The 24,644-nt window shown below is 39.9% G+C and overlaps 1 protein-coding gene across 6 annotated transcripts in view; it reads right to left on the reverse strand.

Annotated features, from left to right (window-relative positions):
- The window catches only part of TOM1L1 (target of myb1 like 1 membrane trafficking protein), a 44,987-nt gene that overhangs the window by 13,697 nt on the left and 6,646 nt on the right, over nucleotides 1–24,644 (reverse strand). For 5 of the 6 annotated variants that reach the window (XM_049861127.1, XM_049861128.1, XM_049861132.1 and 2 more), the window contains 6 exons: nucleotides 19,406–19,555; nucleotides 18,668–18,790; nucleotides 16,839–16,943; nucleotides 15,687–15,803; nucleotides 4,905–5,038; nucleotides 595–655 (listed from right to left, as the gene is read on the reverse strand). In XM_049861127.1, coding sequence (XP_049717084.1) covers nucleotides 595–655; nucleotides 4,905–5,038; nucleotides 15,687–15,803; nucleotides 16,839–16,943; nucleotides 18,668–18,790; nucleotides 19,406–19,555 — 690 coding nt within the window. The remainder of the gene's footprint in view (nucleotides 1–594; nucleotides 656–4,904; nucleotides 5,039–15,686; nucleotides 15,804–16,838; nucleotides 16,944–18,667; nucleotides 18,791–19,405; nucleotides 19,556–24,644) is intronic. The other variant, XM_049861129.1, reaches the window with a different exon arrangement.

Raw genomic sequence — 24,644 nt, forward strand, 5'->3', positions numbered from 1 at the left:
TACACGAGCTTCTGCTTACTTAGGCAATCTTCTTATCATCTCTTATTAATAACCTGATAACATCAAGTTATTAAGGCAAATATTTTGTACCACCAAAACCACTCCAAATGGTCAATGCACATCTCCTCGTTTAGACCTGTTTTAGATAAGCCTTGCTCCTTATTGTACAATTGGTAAAATATTCAATTTTCTATTTTATAACATTTCCATTTGCCTCTGAATGATGTTGTGCTGGCGAAGAATATTGACTATACCATAGACTGCCAGAAGAACAAACAAATCTGTCTTGGAAAAAGTACAGCTAGCATGCTCCTTAGAAGCAGGGATGTGAGACTTTATCTCATGTACTTTGGACATATTATCAGGAGGGAGTAGTCCTTGGAGACGGACATCATGCTTGGTAAAACAGAGTGTCAGTGAAAGAGAGGAAGACCCTCAAAGAGATGGACTTACACAGTGGCTGCAACAATGGGCTCAAACATAACAGCGACTGTGAGAATGGCAAAAGACGGGGCAGTGTTTCGTTCTGTTGTACACAGGGTTGCTACGAGTTGGAATCAACTTGACAGCACCTAACAACAACTATTCACTTACATTGGCAGCTTCCTCCTGGTTGTTATTTTTCTCCAAAACCCTTTGCTGGTTTCGAGCAAACCTGTTTAAATTATCAGAATGCAAATATTTAAAAGAAAACAAATATGAATATTCTAAAAATTAAAAAAAATATTAGTTCACAAATATTTTGAAACAAAGACAATCAGCCTCACCCACATTCAATTTTCAATAAAATATTTTTAATAACTTGCTTCCAATGTACAGGGGTCATGATGCCCACTGGAGAAAATTGTGAGAAAATGGAAAACGATTACAAAATAATAACTCCATCACCCAGAAATAGTCCCCATTAACATTATGATGTATTCCCTTTTAGTCTATTTTCTATGAGTGAATCTATTTTCAAACTTAGTTGAAATTATACATTATATCATTCTTTATCCTAATTCAATTACGTTGTGAGAATTTTTTCTAGGAACATAATCATTTGGAAATATAATTTTAGTGGCTATATAATATTTTACTTTATGAATGTATCTCACACGTGACTATTCTTATTCTCAAATATATTCTTATTCTCAATTTTAACATTACAAATAATATTTCAAAAAATTCAAATACAGTTAAAGCATTTTAATTGTTTCACTGCTTATCTTTTCATAAGACACGTGATACCAACTTAGAATACTGATCTTTTAAAACTTTGATTTAATTTTACATTGCTTGTCAAGGAGGGGAAGTGAAATAGCAGAACAGATTTGAAAGAATAATGAAGTTGAAGGCAGAACTCCAAGGTTCAAATGTCAGCATTAATATCTAGTATTTAAATACGATCATGGATATGACTTCCTGCACCTCAGTTCTCCATCTGCTTAAAGGGAATAACAACATTTGAACGACTCCCCTCAGTTATTTTTCGTGGGCGAAAATAATACATAGGTAGACAACAGGTATGTAGGTAGGTACACACATGCATGCATACATGCATATACACATATGCACACAAATATTGAGAGAATACAGGTGGATGTGTAAATGTTTTCTTTGCAAACTGAGAGTTGCTTTAGAAACATGTAGTATTACTATTCTGACACATTGACTCCATGAGCCTAGGATCTGAATGTGTACTTAGGTTTAAGAATTTTCTCCTAAAAGATATTTTTTCCTTCCTTCTATTTATAGCATTGTCTTCTTATATGCTGGTCAGTTATGTGCTGGGCTTAAACAACCTTCACAGCTTACAGTGCCATGTTCTTATTTGCATAGCTATTCCCTAGACATAAGGGGTCAAGATTTTGGGATGCTGGAATAATGTGAATGCATTTCTTATAGTAGAATGGATTTAAGCCTTTGGGGGCCAGAGGGCAGACTGCGATAGGCAAAATTATGACACCCTGAAGATGTTCCTGACTGCTGGAACCAGTGAACGTGTTGGGTTACATGGCAAAGAGGAATTAAGGCCGCAGATGGAATGTGGGTTGCCAGTCAGCTGACCTTACAATAGGGAAATTATCCTACACTGTGAAAGTGACCCCAGTGTAATCGCAAAGGTCCTTAAATGTGGATGATGGAGGCAGAAGAGGAAGTAAGAGTGATACACTATGAGGACTCAACCAGTTATTGCTGGCTTCGAAGATGGGGGGCATAAGCCAAAGAAAGCAGGAACCCTCTAGAAGCTGCAAAAGACAAGGGAATGGATTCTCCCCTAGAGTCTCCAAAAATGAATGCAACCCTGCCGACACCTTGATCTTGATCCAGTGACTCCCATTTCAGAATTTTGACCCATGAAACTGTAAGATAATAAATTCGTGTTGTTTTAAGCCACAAAGTTTGTAGTAATTTGTTACAGCAGTCACAGAAAACTAAAATACCAGATCAGTATCTTTTCTAGTGGCGAGAATCTCTCTCTGAATCTTAAGGAAAACTTAAGTGTTTCCGTCACACAATTTACTGCAGTCATTTTGGCACATGTGGCTCAAAGCTGAATCAGAATAAGCTGTCCACAGAGGTAACTTAAGTCTTCAGTCAGCGATCGTAAAGTGTGCAACAGAATTCTCCACGATGAAAACCAGAAGGCAGCACTATACTGAAAACCACTTTGCGTGTGTGTGTTGGGGTGGGGGTGGGGTGGATATTTTTTCCACTTACTAAGATTTTAACCATAGGAAACAAAGGGCAAGGACAATGAGACTGTTCAGTACTAAAATATCCTGGTCACTGGGCTTGTCAATGTCCAGCCACCTTTTTGTCAGAATAGCTGTTATCTCTACTCAACAGAAATAGTAAAGAGAGAGAGAGGAAAAAAAAAAAGTCCCACGTCAACTACAGTTGTTTTATGCCACTCTCGGTTTATTCATGATCAGTAGAAAAATATGTAGTCAATAAATTAAAGGCTCAGTGGGACATTAATGATGATAAGAGAAGAAATCAATATTTAATAAGTGTCAGTGTGCTAGCATTCTACTGCCCAAACCCTCTCAATAGGTACTAAATAGATTTAAAAAAGAAAAAAAGCAAACAAACAAAAGTCCAAAACTGAGTCTTAAAAAGGTTCAACAACTTGTCTGGGACCTTCAGGAAGATCTGAATCTGGGCCTGTTCAACTTTTCCCTTTATGCCATTATTGGTCTCATTCTTTATCAGCTGGTTGAAAATACAGCCACTGTACAATTAAATATTCCCAGTAATTGTCAACAAAACATTCCTAAGGGTCTCCGGAAATGTTGCTTTTACTGGGAACAACACCTCTGGGATTTGGTGTATCAGGGCCACACCAGGGAAAATTATCTCTCCCAAAATGACAATATGACTCTTACACAGATAAAAGGATGTAGCCAAATTTGGAGTTCTCAGAGACTCCAGAATTTTTATGATAGGAGGCCCTAGGGATAGAGTTGAAAAATGGGACCAGACTTGCCTGGAAAAAAAAAAAAAAATTTTTTTTTTTTTCCTGGAGCTATGTTTTACATAAGACGTTCTACATGAGGCGTCCCTGGTGGTACAAATGGTTAAGCAATCAACTACTAGTCAAAAGGTTGGTGGTTCGAATCCACCCAGAGATATTTCAGAAGACAGGCCTGGAAATCTGCTTCTGCAATGTCACAGCCTTGAAAACCCTATGGAGCAGTTCTACTCTGCACACATAGGGTCGCCATAAGTCAGAATCAACTCAACAAACAATGACAACAACAAAAGACTGAGAGTCACTTGTCTGTAACAAAGGACTGGGTTCTGGGTGCAAACACTCTCTCCCAAAGTCAACTATACTTTATAACAGCTTTACGAGCTGTACATGCTCTTTCTCTGCTCCTTGTTTAGTTAACTCCTACTCATCACAGGGGCGCGAAGAGTCAGAATTGACTGGATGGCACTAGGTACTCATCCTATAGTTCTCAGCTTAAATGGCATTTCCTCAGAGAAGCTTTCCCTTCCTCTCACTCCAACCTGGATTAAGTCCAGCTGTCATTCTCACTGAACACACCCCCTGAACTTTTGCTTCCATGGTACTTATTTCAATTTCCAAGTGTGTACATTTGTAATAGGCTGACTACTGACTAGCCTATTACACTGTACTATCAATTATTTTGATGAATGAATTAGAAACAACTGAGATGTCCAATAATAAGTGAAGTATGAGATAAACGTGGGCCATTATGCAGTTTACCAAAAGTTTTTAAAAACACAGAATACTTGTTACAGTGAATAAAATCAAAGGAGAGGCAAAAGCATGTTCTTTATGATCACAACTATGAAAACTGTAGAAAACAAAACAAAAATGTTAAATAGGTGACAGAAATCGTGTATATTTTTAATTTTTATCTTCATATTTTCTGTATGGAAATAAAAAATCTATGTTCCTATATAAAATTTGGCTGCTCTGTTTTTTTGTATAGATTATTTTCTCCACATAAAATGCCATCTTTGTTTTTCTTTACCATTCCATGTTCTTCTCCTTCTCAAAACTCAGCTCAAGCCCCATTTTCACCAATATATTTTGTCTATAACATGTATCTATTTGAGAGCCTACCATGTGCTCCGTGCAGATAATACACGTAAGATCCTGGCCCTGCTCACAGATTAGTAGATGACTATTGCCTACACTGCCCAGTGATGCCCAAGAATGCCCCATGCACGGCTTAGTTGCTCCCTCATTCTTGTTAGTCACACGCAAGCTCCCAGAAGGCCAGGACCAAGCTCCTGTATCTCAGGAAGAAGGTAGCCTTGTCTTTAACTCATTCTTTACCTTCCAAAGAGCTTCAACTTATGGGCACTCTAGTGAAAATGCTGAGTAACTGGTGGTAAAACTGGGATTGGAGGACGGTTGGAGAGGATACTCCATCTGCTCTCACCTCTCATATCCAAGGAGGGCATTATTCAAATCCTCGTTCACTTGAATTAGCTCTATAGTTACATCTTCATTCTCCACCACCACCAGCAGGTCCATGATCCTCTCCTGCATCTCTCGACTCGTCTTATAAAGTTTCTGCCAAAGAAATCAGAGAGATTACTTCTTCTACACTACGAATATCCTCATCTGTGGGACAGTACCAAAGTACTTGTCTATGGACAACTCATCTTTCTGAACAGAAGGTTAAAAGATACACGGAGTGAGTTATAAAATGACTACATTTTCCTCTAAAAATCAAAACAGGTGTCATAAGGTCAAAATGGTAAACTGGATGGAATGATGGATTAGTAATTGTAAGTGGTATATGGGAACTACAAATGCATTGCTTATTAGCTGTGCAATGTTGGGAAATAAAATGCTTATTTTCTAAATCTCAGTTTCCTCATTCTATAAATGAAAATATCATACGACTTGCCACATCTACCTCATGGGTTGACATAAAAATCAAATGAGGTGTGTGTAATGAAGAACGTTCTAACTACAAAGCAGTAGAGAAAACATAAAATGCTGTTGTTAGTATTCATGGTAGTGGAAGAAGGTAGTTAAAATACATTTACAGCAGCATAATTTTATCTCCTATAATGTTTTACTTAAATAAACATTTAAAGTTTACAGTTACTAGTTACATTCCAAGGTAAATTGAACCAGGATTAAAAAAAAAACTAGTTATGGATAATATCTATATTTGGGCTATCTAGAATCATTGCCTTAAGCTTTGACCATACCCCAAACCAACATTTTCTCATAAGCATCAGAAGCAACTACAGCAGACTCACTGATTTAGGATCTCTGGGGCTGGGATCTGGGAATCTACATTTCTAACAAGTACGCCAAGTGTTTCTTACGTACGCTGACATTTAAAAACTGCTGCCTTACACCTTACTTTCTCCAAGGCAAACCTCCAGTAAACCTCAGGAGCATAAAACTGATATTAATATTTCTTCAATCTCACCTTGGCTAGGATCTGTCCATGTAACATGAAATTAACATCAGGCAAAAACACGGGAAGTCTCCCTTTTCAAAATGAAAGCAGAAGACCTTGCTAAAACATCACACGAGAATATTATTTGACTCTTTCCCTCAAGAAAGAAAAACCTGCTGAAAAATTCATGCTTCAAGGAAACCACTTAGAATCTCAATCTACTTCAAGACTCCTGACAGAAAATCTCTAAATAAATAAATCAAACTATCACTAACTGGCATTTAGAGTCAGCGGTAAAAGCTTCTATCTCCACAAAATTGTAACAAAAATGTTTAGAAGTCAAAACGTAATAAAAGAAAAAAGTGCGACAGACAGAAAGATCTAGGTTTTCACACTTGGCATGTGCAGCCAGAAAAGCTATGCTATTTGCTAATGACTTGGCCACTATCAGCAATGGCATAGTGCAAGGGTCAACGAACTTTTTCTTAAAGGTCCAGCTAGTAAATATTTTCAGCTTTGCTGGTCATGAAGTTTCTTTTGCAACTATTTAATTCTGCTGTTGTAGCATGAATGCAGCCATAGAGATATGCAAACAAGTGGGTGTAGTCATGTTCCAATAAAACTTTATTCACAAAGACAGGGTTTGGCCCATGGGTGGTATTCTGTAGGCTTCTAGTATGCTGCAAGGAGAACAGACTTTAGACTCAGTACACCTGAGTCCAAAGCCTGCCTTTCCCCTATTTTATCTGTAAAACAAGGATAACTGCAACTAAACAAATAATTTCTTTTATAAGGATCACCACAAAGCTGTCCTATGAGGCAGAGGTTAAAGATGTCCCAAATGTCTACCTTTTACAAGCTTCTGTATCACTCCATCAACTATTCCCTCTTGCCTCAGTACTCTTCCTCCCATCTTTGGGTTCCCTAATTTCTTGTAGCGTCTCACAGAACTCACGGACCATTTAAAGGAAATGGCTCACGAGGTTTTGGAGGCTGGCAAGTCCCAAATTCGTGGGTCAAGCGTAGACTTCTCCCTGGGCCTCAGTCTCTGCCCAAAAGCACTCAACTTTCTTGCTTCGTGGGCCGAGAAGCCCACTGCGGGTCTCTTCTGTAGGTCTCTCCCTCTTTGGTGGTGGTGGGCTCGCCTCTTTGCTCTGGAATTGGCTCTCTTTTAAGGCAAAACTGACCAACCCCCTTGGTAGGCTATCATTACCCTATCACACAATCACGTTTTGGAGTTACAAGACCAGGGCTATAAAGGCCACACACAAAAGTAATTAATCCACCACAGCAATTATCCTATAGGGTTGTTGTAAGAATAAAAAATGATGTCGTTGAAGCCCCATAGCACCTGGCATACAGCAGGTAATCAATAAATGTGTTATGGTTGCCTGAAGAAGTGTCACTATAAGCTTAACTAATACAACGAACATCCTATAGTACTCATGCTACTACTCAGGACCCATTACCGTACAAAGGAAAGAACTAAGAATGACACGTAAAAGCAACCCCATTATGACTGGGAACCTTCCCTTTGTTCTTGCTTGCATGAGTATACAGAAATTGTTCCTCTTGTTGTTCACTGGCAGCCTTGCTAGAGCAATGTCAAGATCAAGGAAATACAGTGGCTGTTAGATGTTTGTGACAAAAATGTAGAAATTAATTTGAAATGAATTTGCAGCCAATATCAACAGCCCCTGGTCACATGAAGACCCTCCTTTTGCCCTTTCAAGAGACAGATGGAATAGTAAATATGAAAGGAGCACCACATCTCTCAGCAGGATTGCACAGCAGAATTTTAAAAACCTCTTCAAACGGCCAGCCCACTCTGATCTTTGCAATTGATGTTTGTCTCAGAGGAGGGCCAAGCCACCTGGAAACAGCACAGATCAAGCACCATGGACAAAAAGGATGGGTCAGAAGTTCCCCACAGCAGGCACCCGCAGGGCTGGTGGATGGTGGGGAGCCAGGGGAGCGGGGAGCAGTCGACACACAGAGTAACAGCTGCTGGTGCAGATGTCCAGCAGAGAACCCTTGGAATCGCCTCCCTTTATACCATATCAAAGCAAAGGCAAGCTTCTAAGTTAAAGTGAATTTAATAGCCAATTCAAAAGTCTGTCCTGTAAAACAAAAGGGAGCTCATTAAGAGCTTCCTCTCCCTACATTCAGATGGCTCCTACTCTTCCACAGAGCACTCAAGAATTAAGGAAGGAGGTCTCTTGGCACTTTCAACTTCGACTATAATCATTCCACCATCATCTTCACAGGGCAACTCAGTACAAATAAATAAAAGTACTTGAACATCTTCCTGGAAAAAGCAAAACCAGGAAGAAATGTGTTTGCTTGAAAGTCTTCTCTGGAAATATCTGCATGGCAATACCCTTATTATCAGGCCTTAACATTTTTTAACATTATTTCCTCTTTTCTAGTAGTCCTCACCTAGACTGCAGGACACCCAGAGGTCTCTATTTGCTCAAAATAAAAACTATTGTACCTGACCACCTACTCTAAAACTGAACAATTCTCAGCTTAACTGGCTCATGTAGTCTGTTTTTACCCTGGACAAGCCTCAGACGAATGATAAGTAAACTGTCAACACAATCCTCATGAAGATCATTAATTTATTAGAATCCTTCCAACTCTTTTTCCCAACTAAACATTGTCAACACTTCACTTCCCTGGTGGTGTAGTGGTTAAGTGCTATGGCTGCTAACCAAAGGGCAGCAGTTCGAATCCACCAGGCGCTCCTTGGAAACTCTATGGAGCAGTTCTACCCCGTCCTATAGGGTCGCTATGAGTTGGAATCAACTCAAAGGCAACGGGTTTTTGGTTATTTCTCTAATGTCATTGTCTTCAGTAAGCCCTTAGGCTTTCTTTTGTCCTCAGTCACTAAGTCTTCAAAGAACATTGATCTATTCAACAAACACTTAATGAACTCATACAGTGTGTAAAGCATATACTCTAAATATACATAAAAGTATACCACTTGGTTTCTGCCTTCAAGTTGCTTCCAAGCTAGGTCAAGAGCTAAGACATCTCACATGAAATGACAATAGGTTAGTCATCTACACTGGACAGTCAACATGAGAACCAAGTTGGTATAATGGATAGAACTTAGTCTTGGAGAATGAGGTCCTAGCTCCAGCTCCTTCACTTGCCATTGTGTTGGCAAATCACTCCCTTCTCTGAACATGCAGCCTCACCTGTTAAGACAGGGAGATGGATTCAATGACATTGCAAGTCCCCTTCACTCTTAATACCTTACACCATTCTGAATGGTAAAGGCAATACAACAGTCAGGGGAGAGATAACTTTTTTTTTTTTAAACTTTCTTATTGGTTACAAATTATCCTCACAGGATCAAATTTTAGATTCACATCATTTTTATTTTTAATTCCTTTAGTACACTGAAGTTTTCTATAGCTGTACTTTTAAAATCAACACTGTCTTTATGCTACAGAACGCTAAAACATTCCCTTCTTTCAATGTCCTATTGGGGATGGGCAAAAAAAAAAGAAAAACTCAAGTGGGAGGTAGCAGAGAAGGTCAACTAATCCAGGTAGGAGCTACTGAGAAAGGTACTCTAAAAGCCAAGCACAATGCCAAGAAAATAAAATCAGGACACGTATGATGCAACTCTTCATTCCCACGGTTGGAGTAGACACCCTTAACTTATCACAACTTTCATTAAACTGGATGCAACCTCAGAGTCCTTGTACTCCTTTCTGACAAACAAAAGAAATCTAGTCTCCACCCCTAGTGAAGCTCAAAGTCCACAAGCAGTGGGGAAAGGTTTCTAACAACAAAACATGGTTTTATTTTCTAAGAGTGTAACAAAGAATATGACCCCGTTCATTAGCAGGGCTTCAGGATCTAATTGTTCAGCATGGACTGAAGAAAGAGATAGAGGATTCCAAGTAAATATATTGAATTTCCAATGGAAGAAAACAGACAGGAAGTGGGTTCCAAATAAACAGAATAGCTTCTAGGAGGTAAGCACAAGCAAAACAGGAAGAGGTTCCAAGTATACAGTCTGGGTTTTAATGCTCAACTTGAGCATAAATAAGGTGGTGAACACTGGTAAAGTATCTGCAAGAAGAACCAAGAAACTTCTTATATGCAAACACCTTCCTTTTGCCCTCCAAATTCACCGCTAGGCCCTCTCCACCCTGCTCTGTGCCCTGGGGCTGACCTGTAGGGACCACATCAACATGTATGCTGCCCTCTTCCAGATGGATCCAGCCAGCAGGCCTGCTGACAGGACAATGGAGGAGAGTGAGGTATGGATGTTTATTCCTTCTGCTCCTTCAACCAAAGGTACTGCTGCTCTGTCATATGATTCTTTCCTTCGGGTTCTGGAAAAAGTTCCCATCTCTTGGCTGTTGATAACTAGGGATGTTATTAGAGCATTGTCACTAGCCCCAGGATAGCGAATTAGCCTTGTGGTTTCTTTGGGCCCTACCAAAAACCAAAGAACCAAACCCACTGGTGTTGAGCCAGTTCCGACTCATAGCGACCCTCTAGGACAAAGCAGAACTGCCCCATAGGGTTTCTGAGGAGCGACTGGTGGATTTGAACTGCTCGCCTTTTGGTTAGCAGCTGAGCTCTTACCAACTCTCTTCAAATAACCCAAATGGAACATACCACCTATCTGACTTCTGAGCCTTCACCAGCAGCGGTTTTAAAGTCCCTGTTGCTACCAACAGAATGTTTATGACACTTTGGTACTCTCTAAGGCAATAGGTTTTCTCTATCATGCGCTCACTTCCTTCAAAGCCCCCACCAACAGTAACTGTCATGTCCATATTTCTACCAATAGGCTGTTTATGGCAATACAGACTTTTTCTATCATGCTTCTCAAAATTCTTCTAGCCTCTGTCCACTGCTCAATCTCAAAGTCATGTTCATTTTTAGGTGTTTGTTATAGCAGCACCTCACCTCCAGGTACTAAAATCGTATTAGTTTCCTACTGTTGCTGTAACAAATTATCACAAATCAAGTGGCTTCAAACTACACAAATATACTCTTGCAGTTCTGGAAGTAAGAAGTCCAAAATCAAGGTGTTGGCAAGGCTGTATTCCTTCCGGAAAATTTAGGGGAGAATCTGGTTCCTTGCTTTTTTCAGCTTCCAGAGACCGTCTGCAACCTGGGCTTACAGCCCTTTCCTTGCAGCACTCTAACTTCCTGCTTCCATCCTTACATCTCCTACTACTAACTCTGATCCTCCTGCCTCCCTCTTATACAGGCTCTTGTGGTTATATTGGGCCCACCTGGATAATCCAGGATCCTCTCCCATCTCAAGATCTTTAACTTAATCACATCTGTAAAGTTCCTTTTACCATATAATGCAGCATATTCACAGGTTTGGGGAGTGAGAACATGGACATCTTTGAGGGGCCATTATTCTTCCCATCATAGCCATCATAACCAAGAGTTAGCAGAAACCAAGATACAAAAATCAGACCCTCAGAGACCTCTAATATGGACCTATGAGATATAAACATAAAATAAGCATGTTTAATATATTTAAAGAAATAAAATACAGACGAAAATCAGGATAAGAAGATACTAAAAAATGACTAGAAAAAAATTGAACAGAACTACTGAATCAAATACAAGAATCAAATAAAAACACGGTGAATAAAATTTAACATAATGGATAGGTCAAGTATCATATTAGACTGCTAAAGAGAGAATTAATAAACTTGGTAATGGGTCTGAAGAAATCAGTGGACTACATTACAGAGAGACAAAGAAATGAAAAACATAAAAAGGCATCAAGTAACACGGAAGATATGAGACAGTCTAACACACAATTCTAGTTACAAGTCTATTGTTATTTCAGCAAACTTTGAATTTCCAACAGCTCTGTTTTTATTTCACGCCATCTACTTGTTTTTTTTTTATAATTTTTATTGTGCTTTAAGTGAAAGTTTACGAATCAAGTCAGTCTCTCACACAAAAACCCATATACACCTTGCTATGCACTCCCAATTACTCTCCCCCTGATGAGACAGCCCGCTCTCTCCCTCCACTCTGTCTTTCCGTGTCCATTTCGCCAGCTTCCAACCCCCTCCACCCTCGCATCTCCCCCCCAGGCAGGAGATGCCAACATAGTTTCAAGTGTCCACCTGATTCAAAAAGCTCACTCCTCACCAGCATCCCTCTCCAACCCATTGTCCAGTCCAATCCATGTCTGAAGAGTTGGCTTTGGGAATGGTTCCTGTCCTGGGGCAACAGAAGGTCTGGGGGCCATGACCACCAGGATTCTTCTAGTCTCAGTCAGACCAGTATGAGAATTTGGGGTCTGCATCCCACTGCTCTCCTGCTCCCTCAGGGGTTCTCTGTAGTGTTCCCCGTCAGGGCAGTCATCGGTTGTACCCAGGCACCATCTAGTTCTTTTGGTCTCAGGATGATGTAGTCTCTGGTTCATGTGGCCCTTTCTGTCTCTTGGGCTCGTGATTACTTTGTGTCCTTGGTGTTCTTCATTCTCCTTTGATCCAGGTGGGTTGAGACTCATTGATGCATCTTAGATGGCCGCTTGCTATCATTTAAGACCCCAGATGCCACTCTTCAAAGTGGGATGCAGAATGTTTTCTTAATAGATTTTATTATGCCAATTGACTTAGATGTCCCTGAAACCATGGTCCCCAGACCCCTGTCCCTGCTATGCTGGCCTTTGAAGCATTCATTTTACTTAGGAAACTTCTTTGCCTCTGGTTTAGTTCAGTTTTTGTTTTTGTTTTAAGGGATAGCTTTTCAGATCTCTTTGAGAGCCTTACACATACTTTAAAGTTATCGTCTGCTTCCTGATGTTATCAGTTTCCTTGGAGGTTAGTTCTTCCATTTGAGTTCATTTCTTTCCTTAATGCTACTGGTTTGCCTCAAATGTTTAGTGATTAGATTGAGGTCTAGATCAGTGATTCTCAATCCTGCCTGCACATCAGAATGGCTTGGGAGTGGGAAAAGCTGGTATAACTGCTGCCTGAGGCTCCAACAAAAGAAAGTTATATTTTTTTAGGGTAGGACTGGGTCTGGTAGGGCAGGACTATGTAGCATTGCTATTGTTGCTGCTGTTGGTTTTAGCTCCCCAGGTGATTCTAATACGCTAGACCCACTGCTATGGATTGATCATCGCTGCATGAGTGTGTGTGTGTGCAGAGGTAGAGGATGTGGAATGAAGGGGGTAGATGCCTTGGGGCATGTTTTCCTTTAAAGGAGGGTTTCTCACCTGCAAATTTCCATACCAGGTGCCTGAGAATTGCACCTTTAAAATGCAAATTCCTGGGTCCCATCCAGCCCTACTGCAATGTTATCTCCAGGATGAGGCTCCTCACCTGCACGGTTTAAGAACCCCAGGAAGTACTAGTCATCTTTCTTCTGGCTGCAGAGGTTCCCAGGTTCTCCGGGAAGCCACCCTGTTATTTGGAGGGCGGCCCTGTTCTCTGGCCTTAACACCCACCCTGGAAATCTCTCACTCCTACTAAAGTTTAGCTGCTAGACAGCAGGGGACAGATGCAGCTGTTTCAATCTCCATTTGACTGCTCAAGGCTTGTCCTATATTACTCTGATTCTAAGGTTAACATTATGGGTTTCTTCTAGGAAATGTCCCTCTGGAGGGGTCTCTTTTGTCAGTTCCTCAGTAGGCCTAGTCCCACCTGCTTTATAAGGCACTGAATGTTCTCCATGTTCTGGTCTGCTGATAGTCTGCCCAGGCCTTCCTGTAATCCTCGGCATTTAGTCTTATTTTCATATTTCTTTTGTCATCTCGATGGGATGTAAGTAAGAGAAGAGGTAAATTTATTATTATCTCAAGCTAAAAATATTATTACCTGGTTGTAAAAAAAACTAAATGTCTCTTTCATCACTCATAGAGTTGACTTCAGGTACCTTCATCACTTCGTTGCAGTTGAACTCCCTTGCCCTGTATTGTGCCCATCCAAGCACTGCCTTTCAAATTGCTGCCCCCTCCTCTGACGCCCCTAGACTTATGCTGAAGCCTCTGAAAGCCCCATAAAGTTACATGAGAGCAGCCAGGCAGACAGCTAGCATTGTCTGAGGCTTCTAACTCTATTGATCTGAACAGTTCGGGTTGTAATTCTATCGATCTGAATAGCTCAGGTGTGAGAAAACCCTTTGAAAAAGCAAAAACGAAAAGGATTATGTTGTTTCTCCATACTGTATCTTGGCTGTCTTCTTTTTTAGATCCTTGAATCAGACATGCATTTTGCCCCCTCTCTCCCTAGGAGATTTTTATCACATTATTTTAGATCACTTAGGGAGTATTTAGATGAAAAAATATTTAACTGTCTAAATATTTGTCAAAAGAAATTAAGAATAGCACTTCTCACACCAGATCTCTGTGATAGTAACAAAAGCATCGAAAGGAAAATAAATTACACATTCAATAGCCTGTATCAACAAGTTGATCTCATGCCAGATCCCATTCAACTTCAATTGGCCATGAGTATTATTCTAATGTTGATTTATAACCAAAGGCTCTTTACTATTCAAAGCAACACACAGCCTCCCGCTCTGGCATTCAAACAGCAACCAAGGAATCGGCATTATCTGTGCAAAAGTCAACCAAACATCTGCATCAAAAGATTCTGAGAAAATAAGGCATTTCAGTGTACTCCAGGATGGAATAAAATCTAAAACTGGATTCACGTAGTATTGAAATGGAACGTTTCACTGTTTTTTTTTTTTTAATTCGAGGACTGTTTGCTACAGACAGATGGAAAAAAATGAGAAAAAGGTCCTATATCTTTCATTTTGAGCTCTGAATGCCTCTGGAAGGGCATGTGGAACCAGAAATACTGCTGTGGCCATTTCTGAAAAATACCTTCTACCACATGCTTACTCCCTTACTTTGATTTTAATTTTTAAATTTTACTTAACGCACTTAGTAATACCACAAGTTCTTAGAAATTTTATATCTTTAAAAATCCCCAAGCACAGATTTTAAAAAGGATTAACCCATTGCTATCAAGTTGATTCCAACATCCTGTAGGACAGAGAAACCCCCCCATAGGGTTTCCAAGGCCATAATCTGTAGGGAAGCATTGGCCACATCTTTTTCCCATGGAGCAGCTGGTGATAGGTTCAAACCACTGACCTTGTAGTTGGCGGCGAGTACTTAACCACTGTACCGCCAAGAGTCCTTTTAAAAAGGATTACTATGTATGAACTCTACTTAATGATTAACTTTCATTTTTAATCTCCTACATGCTCATGCAGGACCAAATGCCCTGCCTACTTTCTCCCTCACAGACTGAGTATTGTCTCTCCATCTAAACCTTTCCCAAAATCTTCACCCATGAGCCCACTATGTACTGAACAAATTTCTATTACAGCATCTACAATACTCAACTGTATTGTTATTTGTAAAACATCATTTTAGTGTGCTATGATGCTTATTGTTAACACAATAATCTTGTTCACTAGACCTAAGTTTCTTGAGGACAAAAACAGTCTCCTCATTTTCATATCCCTTGCCATATCACACTTAATATGTTGTTAAGTGGATGAATTTAGAGGCAACTTTTACACATATAAAATAATTAGACCAAGGTTATAAATGATGTTAAATTACTTGTTTTAAAAGGGTAAGGACAATGCCTATGTTACTTCTAATAAAGTCATCCTTGATTCTTTCTGTGAAGTTTAGAAATCAGTTGAAGTTAACAGGGAGGAGAATGGACCAGACGATGTCAAGGTGTCTCCCATCTCCAAGGCTCTGAGTTTAGAAAAGAACTTTAAGAGACACATGAACTGACTGTCCCTGAAACCATACCACACCTGCAAAAGCTCTATATCTTCATGGTTTTCAGATCCGGGGGTGTTCTCCATTAATATGGTGGACATCACTCTCACATTCATTTTCACCATATCCAGCTCACTGTGTAATTTTCCAATCTGCAGAGAGCAACGTAAGCACCAGTCAGTACGTGTGGCACCAACAAATCACTACCTTGTTTCCTGTTCCTGGGGGACACTGGCTGGAAGAGAAAATGCTTGAGCAAAATTTAAGATGTTCAAACTTATACAAGTATACACACCCATATTGATTTTACAAATGAATAATCTGTTACCTCCTAAAAGGATTTGTAATCTCTCATAATAAACCTAAAAATATGCTCTAGAAAAGTTAAAAATGAAGAAAAAGAAGTCAGATCAGAACCAGTATTGAGAAGGGAGAAGGTGACTATACTAGGAACTAGATGGGATAGTTTCTAAAAACAAAAGCAAACATTAGTCTGGCCTTCTTGGCAACCAATGGGAAAACAGAAAAACATGAAGGTTTTTATAATTCTTGTGGTATTAAAAAAGAAGGAATCAAGAGATAAACTTTTTTTTCTAGATTAAATCCTAAGAGGAATTAATCACATGGACTCTTATATAAGGAATCCTCAAGAATAACAGCATAAAGTCTTCAAAGATATATCCCTTATAACAGGACAGAAATGAACTTCATATAATAATTGCTTATATGGACCCTTTATAAAAAGCTATACACAAAGAGGTAAAAAGTAAATTCAGTTGGCACAATTAGCACTAGTAATAAGACTACCACTTCCTGAGCTCTCTGAAAGAGTATATGGACAGTCCTGCCAGGAGAAAGGGAAACCAGCTGGATGACACAAGATGCAGTCCACAGCCAAGCTTCCACAAAGCCATGAACGCCAGCAGCCAAGCACAGTTGTTAAGCATTTAGGCTTGGGAATCAGACAGACTCTATGGGATTAATTTTCCTAGGACCAAACCGTGATAAGCCACATAACATCACTAAGCCTCAGCCGCCTCCTCTGTAAAATGAGGATAATAATGTACCTATACCTTATAATGATGGTTAAAATTATAAGCTGCTTGTGGTTAAAAGAATAAATGAACTGTACATATAGTGCTTAGAACTTAGGAAAAGTCACCAACAAATACTACTGCTGTTGTTACCTGTTCTGGGACCAATGTAATGGTCGGGTTCTTGGGAGCAACTATAGCAGAAAGAGCCGGTGCAGTAGGAACAGATGTTGGTGGATTAGATGAGATCTGAGTAGTCTGTCAATATGAAATACGGAGATATGATTACCTGAATTCACATAGCCACCCCAAGCCCAGTTTGTCCATCCAAGTGACTCAATCACTTTCTTTCAACCAAAGACTTGGGTACAGAGTGTTAGCCTGGAGTAAATCATCCAGTGTACAACCTGCCCAACATTTTAAGAAAAGTACTAAAGCAAATGGCGTGCCCGTAATGGAACAGATATTGAGTAACAGGTGGCTGCTATTATAATTATTAACTGAATTACAATTTAATCAAATGTTTAGTAAAATAAAATGGCTTTTACCATGGGTCTACATGATAAGCTGCAATGTGAAATTATTGCTCTCCTCTCTTTGGACTGTTAAAAACAAAAGATACATCAATTTATGTCAAGTTGTTTTAATCTACAATTGGCAAGGCATCTCCTTCTTCACCAATAAATGCCCCCCCCTAAGCCAATGCCTCATTTCCATCCATGGGTGGAGAGCCCAAAGTCCAGGGATCTAGGCCAGTACATCTTGACATTAATAGGCACAGAAATCACCTGGAAATCTTGTTAAAACAAGGATTCTGATTCAGCAGTCTAGAGTGGAGCATACTTACATTTATAACAAGCTCCCAGATTATACCTCAGCTCAGACTTTGAATAGCAAAGTTCTAGGCTACTACCATATTGTGCCTTGGAACAAAGTAGGAAAGGGGTATGGTGAGCAGGCTCATAAGTAGATGAGAGAAAAGATGGGGCAGGGGTTAATGGCCAGGAGCAGCTTGCACAGGTAAAAGAGTTAGTGCTCAAGGCAGCGTTTCCATGAAGTAGACTTCTAGTAAACACCTGATGGTTTATTCCACAAAGACAGTACTCACCAATCTACAGAAGGGAAGAGCTACTATTTCACATTATGGCAATTATGGAAAGATAAGAGCTGAATTATAATCGGCTACTCAAAGTTATTTGCAAACCTGGGAATGGATACATATGAACCTTTAGAAACTCTCCCAGTAGCACAGCTATTAATTATAAGCTGAAATTCATTATATTACTTATGGTCCCCAAAACCAAACCCACTGCCATCGAGTCGAATCCGACTCATAGTGACCCTATAGGACAGAGCAGAACTGCGACGTAGAGTTTCCAAGGTGCGTCTGGCAGATTCAAACTGTAAACCTCTTGGTTAACAGCTGTAGCACTTAACCATTACGCCACCAGGGTTTCCTTACTTATGACAGAACCTATTATTTTGCCAGTCCAGCACCAACTCTTTCTTTTGAAAACTGCCCCCTCCTCTATTACATACAACTGATTCCCATGGGAGCGGCCATGTTCTTACACATCAGTTGATTTGTTCAGAAATGGGAACTGAACCAGACTGATTCAATCTGTCTCTTCTCCAGGTTTTCAGACTTAGAAACTGAAAAAACCAAAGCTATAACATGAAATTTGGGAGCTGTCTCCACTATGTGGAAAAGCTAGTCTGAAATGAGAGAGAACAATGAAGCTAACAGTCAAATGAAGTAGACGAATTAAAGGCATTTGAATGCCCGGTTCTCTGTTGTGTCAACAGTCCAGCTAATACTGGCATTTTTGTGGGTTTGTTATTATAGGAGATACCTTAACATCCTTCTAATAATTTCCACCTTTTGCTTAAGGTAGGTGGAGCTAGGTTTGCCCCTTGCAATGAGAAAAATCTTGAGTAATATGCTATCTTACCCTACACTGGTCAAGGAAAGGCCTCCTTACCTGTGGTCTTGTTTCAGCCTCGGCATCTGAGGAAGGAAACTGTACGCCTTTCTTAAGCAGGTCAAGGTATACTTCTTTTACTTCACTTACATCCACACCTCCTGGAAAACCCTGAGACCAAGTCTGAATCCAAAGGACAGAAAGTTCCAGAGTTAAAACAGCAGTAAAAACAAAACACAATTCTTAAACAGGTGACAGAAAATGGGAGGTTGAGAGTTAAGTACCTTTCTCAAAAGGAGAAAACTACGGACAAAATGTGCATTTTCAAAAACTAGAATAATGATATGAAATATTTTTTATCATCTGACTCCCATGTTTCAATATCTTCACGAAATTCTGGCAGAGATACTATTAATCGGTTTTTGTTGTACTGGATTCAAAATCAACAGATTCTAAAATAACATCAGGAGCTTTTTCTGCCAAGTAACCTTGAACTAGTTAGTTAACTACTCTAGGACATAGTTTCCGTATCTGCAAAATGAACATACACATAATAAACTTTCCTACCTGACACGGAAAAAGTAGAAACTGAGAGAAAAGTAGGGAAATAATTCCCAATTCTTTAGAAAAAAGGCGCTATCCAATGCCAAGACATTATTATTATTACACAGAAAATAGTAAGAATACTTTCTGGCTCAATGCTAGGTTTGTAAAGGATCCCTGAATCAATCAGGAGGTATACAATTAAGTCCCTAATCTTAGAAGTTTACCATCCCATACAGTATATAACAGACTTACCTTAATGAAACTCAAGATTTTATTCTGAATGTCTAATGGCAAAGCGTATCTGGGATTCAGCAGCTTAACTAGACTATCTTTCAAGAATTCCTTCTTCACAATCAGAGACTGGAAACTTGGACCACAGTTCTCCACGCACATGTCAATAAGCTAAATTAGAGAGAAAAAAATAAACATTATATCTCTTTGGCAAAAACCAGCTCTTAAATATAAGACAAAATAGAGACATCCACCAATGTTCTAATTAATGAAAACAATTTAGCATTTTTTTATAGAAAAAATAAAAAAAAAAAATTTATTTTTTCTATAGGGCAGAGTGTTAGGTTCGGGGTGGTGGGGTGAGGAAACGCAGTGGATAACGTAATTGCCTTGGGGATAGACTTGCTGGAGAGTCAGGACACAACTATAAGAGCATTAACAGCAATACAGGATAGCAAATGCCAAGTGCCAAATGGGAAGTGCAAACAAAACACGTGGGCTACAGACAGGGGACATTCATCCTAGTTTCCCCAGAGCCATCCTGGTACATGTCTGCTGTCCTTGCTTTACTATTGTTCATACCCCCTTTCATTCTCAAAAGTGTCTCAGTTTGGATGACAATCTACTTAGTCGCCCCAGGTACAGACCTTTATAGCCAGGTGCAATAAGTCTTCTAAGACTTTTGGAAAAGGCTGGGCTTTGAAAGATGGCAAAATAAAAATGAACGTAGCGTTATATTCTAGACAGATAAATAGCATGAAAATACAAAGGTAGCAAAGTGCATGAGTTATAAGGGGGGAAATAAGTATTCCAGTTTGTCTATAGTAAGTGCTTCTTTATGTAAGCAAATTGGGGATAATGAGGTGGTAGGGTGGATACAGTCTGCAGGAGTATTAATCAGACTGAAGAGAAATTTGAGTCGCAATGTAAAGAGTTTGGACATCATCTAAAGACACCGAGAAGCTAATGAAGAGTTTTTGTTACCTGTCACCATCACAACTCTATCCCAAGTCTGAGAGAAGAGTTAATACACTCTGAAGAGGTTGTCAGGCAGCAATCTGCAGAGGGAATTGCGTGTGTGTGTGTGTGTTGGGGGTGGGAGGGATCCTGGAAACATGGAGAGATCCAGTAGGGACACACTAAAACCAAAAAACCAAATCCGTTGCTGCTGAGTCGATTTCAACTCATAGCAGCCCCACAGTATAGAGTAGAACTACCCCATAGGGTTTCCAAGGAGCTGCTGGTGGATTCAAACTGCTGACCTTCGGGTTAGCAGCCAAGCTCTTAACCACTGTGCCACCAGGGCTCCAGGGACCAACTACCCATTGCTGTCAAGTCAATTCTAACTCATAGCAACCCTACAGGACAGAGGAGAACTGCCCCATAGGGTTTCCAAGCAGTGGCTGGTGGATTTGAACTGCCAACCTTTTCGCTGGCAGCCAAGCTTTTATCCACTGTACCACCAGGGCTCCAGAGACCCACTAGTACATCCATAATGCAGAAAAGGCCTAGGATGGAGTGGGTTGCAAAGAAGGGAAAGACACAGGAGAATTATGAAGGAAGAACTTTCAGTGACCAGGTGCTTGTTGAAGAAGGATGAAGACCAAAAGGTAAGAGGCTTCCATTCTGCTTAAGAGTGATGGCATCTTTGATGGAAATTTGGAGGTGGATGTCATGGTATGACTTACCTAGGGGTAAAAATGATGGGTTGAAATTTAGGCTTTCTGAGTTTAAAACGACAGTAGGATACTCAAGTAGAGATGTTTAGCAGTGATCTTTACATGCATTGCTACAGTTCAAGAAATTGCAGGGCTAAAAGTGAGTCATCAAAGCTGTCATGGATTTAATTGTGTCCCAAAAATACCTGTCAACTTGGCTAGGTCATGATTTCCAGTATTGCACGATTGTCTACCATTTTGTCATCTGATGCGATTTCCCTATGTGTTGTAAATCCTATCACTATGATGTAATGAGATGGGTTAGTGGCAGTTATATTGACAAGATCTACAAGATTACATAGTGTCTTAAGACAATCTCTTTTGAGATATAAAAGAGAGAAATGAGCAGAGAGACATGGGGACCTCATACCACCAAGAAAGCAGTGTTGGGAACAGAGCAAGTTCTTTGAACCTGAGGATCCTGCACTGAGATGCTCCCAGATCAAGGGAAGACAGACACATCACAAGGACCTTCCTCCAGAGCCGACAGAGAGAGGAAGCCTTCCCCTGGAGCCGGTGCCCCGAATCGGACTTATAGCCTACTGGACTGTGAGAGAATAAAATTCTCTTTGTTAAAGCCTGCCACTTGTGGTATTTCTGTTACAGCAGCACTAGATGACCAAGACAAAAGATGCCTAAGATGAGAAGGAATGGCTGGAACACTGGGATTTACCTATTACACAAGTTAGAAGGAAACTCAATAAATGTAATCAAAGAGCAATCAATGTAAACTGAAGCACAAAAACAGGGTAAACATGATGTTGATAAAGCCAAAAGAGGGCAGTTTCTGGGTAAGGGGGTGTGGGGGGTGGAGTGCTAAACTGTCAAGAATATAGACTGAGAAAAACTCAGCTAGATTTGTTGATTAGCGGAGTCATTATTCACCTTTAAGAAACCATTTTTAATAAAGCAACATGAACAGAAATCAGGCTAAGAAGGAATGAGGTGGTATTGAAGAACTGTACGCATAGAGCACTGTTCCAAAAATGACCTAAAAACAAAATTAAATCTCTAGTTTTAACGCTACCACCTCACGTTAGGGAGGTCACAGAAACCATAACATGACCGGCACAGGTACAATCAGCTCTGTAGAGAAGAAGCCCTGGAAATTACATACACCATGCGCTGTATTTTGAGTGTCACTTTAATGGCACAACAAAAAGAGGCAGTGGGTATGAAAGCTACAGTTTTAAGGGCAATGTGGTCAAGAAGGCAATCAGAAAATACAGAAGCTGAGCACATGCAGCAATGGAGAAAACATTCAAAGCAAGGGAAAATAAAAACAAAATCTGAAACACATTAAAATGATTCTATATTAATGCAAGTTGATTAGAAGAGAATGAGCTGAAAAGCTGAATAACAAATGTCTTTTAGCTTGATACATTATGATGATGATTTTTTATTGGGTGAAACGCTGGGAGGAAAAGTGCCTCTAGTCCAGAGGGAATTTACAGAAATACTTTGCCCAACTGGTCTTTTGGTCTTAGACAAGATACTTAGCCTCCAACTCTCATTTTCTCTATTAGTAAAATGAGTCGTGAATTTCCTGCTAAATATTCACAAACCAATTTCTATCTTTGGAGCACCAAGATTTGATGATAATGGTAACATTCCCAGGAGGTACATGCACAAAATCAAAGAGCCAACATGAAATGTTGAGAAGGTTAACATCTGGAGACCAGCAATCATATCCTTTGTGTTTTCCCTTTGAAATCTTGTATGTCAGGACTCATTACTTCTACATCACCACCTCCGTTATGTTACCAATATCTCTTCCTACTCCCTCAGCCCACTGAGGTAAGTAGTAAAAGCTACTGTGCCAAATTGGAAAAATTAAGTATGTTGCTTTAATGCATTTTGAAAATGGGCCTTGGTGCAAATGTGTTCAGATAACCTATCTTTGGAAACAGAAAAACCAAGAATCCATAATCTGAGACTGTATAGGGAACCCAGAAGACAAGGGACTAAGAGAGACTAAAGTGGGAGACTCCAGTCTTCCCAATCTTCTTTTGTTGTTGGTTGGTTAATTCACTTATCCTTACTAATAATAATAAAAAAAAAATTTAATATGAGTATTCTTCTCAGACAGGCTGGAAGAAGAGGAGTTTTATTTCTCATAGTAAATTTTTAAAGCAGATACAAATTTATTAGTCAGCCTTTTGTTAAGTTGAATTAGCTAAGTCCCCCAGCCTGATAACCCCAGGCGCACTAACCAGGCTTCTGAGTCATCAGAACTGGGGACCACACCTGGACCGTGGGGATCACACTAAGGTATGGCCACCCTAAGACAACATCCCTAGGGGTGAGCTCACACTTCTTATTCCTTAACTGTAATAAGCTCCTGGAGGGACGATCACATTTTACACTTCTTCTAAAGTCCCCATAACTCATCACCTAATGGGTGGTACTTTACAAAAGCCTATTAGTTAAATAATTCCCAGGAACCTGTTCAACCATTTTCCATTTGACAATAACAGTAGTATCTTGTCGAGATTTATCACAATTGACTCATTCAAGAAAAGGCTAGTTTCTGGCTCAGAGTTATAAAGCCTAGAAACAAAATGTTTTGTTTTTGTTTTTTTTTAAACTACTGGCTTCTTGGCAAAACTGCTCCACCAACTGATGGTAGGGAATCACAATATAGTCAGATCCCATCAAAGACGTAATCAAGGCTAACAAGTCCATGGAGAACCCAAAGTGACAGATAATACAAAGAACATTTACAATGGATTTTGACAGGATCTCATCACTTCATAGTAATAAAGAGGAAATGTCAGACACAATGATCAATTTTAAAGAGTTCATTGCTAAACTTATAACTGCCTTTGATGGACACTGGGTAATTCCTTCTGCAACTAATTTCCCACATAATTAAGTCTGGCTTAAATACTTAAGTACTGCACTGACGTTAGCTCTGAGGCTTAGGTACACACCTGCAACGTGGTGAGTAGTCTGAGGTGAGGAGACTGACCATTAGATACAGAACTTGGGGAAATCTGCCTGAAGATATCAAGAGTCAAAGGACTATTTAAAGAAAATCCAAGAAAATAGATATTTTCCAAAGCCTCAAATGAATGCTAAGCCTAAGAGCGAGAGCATATTCTGGCCCCCAACCTGTGACTCTTATCCTTGTTTTGGTACAGGTTTGGATTTGCTTGTTCTCACATACTTGTGTGGAAATCATGAGGCAGAGACCCTACATTTATCTGAGGTAGAACAGGTAATGGGAACTGGCAGCTCGCTGGCAGTAAGGCTTGAGAGATCAGTGACTTGAGGGGAAGAAAGAGTGGGAGCCCAAAGAGAAATACCCAAAAACCCAGTACCGTCGAGTCGGTTCCGACTCATAGCAACCCTATAGGACAGAGTAGAACTGTCCCGTAGAGTTTCCAAGGGTAGAGGGTAAAAAGGGACAACATTCTGGAATAATCCAGTTTCCTCAGGGAAGGGGTTTGGTTTGTCTTCAGAAAGAAGGAACCATGATAGAAGAAGATATGGAGATGGGGGTGAGAAGAAACTACAGAAATGTCAAGTAGGTTGGACAC

Source organism: Elephas maximus, chromosome 19 (genome assembly GCF_024166365.1).
Source record: "Elephas maximus indicus isolate mEleMax1 chromosome 19, mEleMax1 primary haplotype, whole genome shotgun sequence".
Classification (NCBI taxonomy): domain Eukaryota; kingdom Metazoa; phylum Chordata; class Mammalia; order Proboscidea; family Elephantidae; genus Elephas; species Elephas maximus.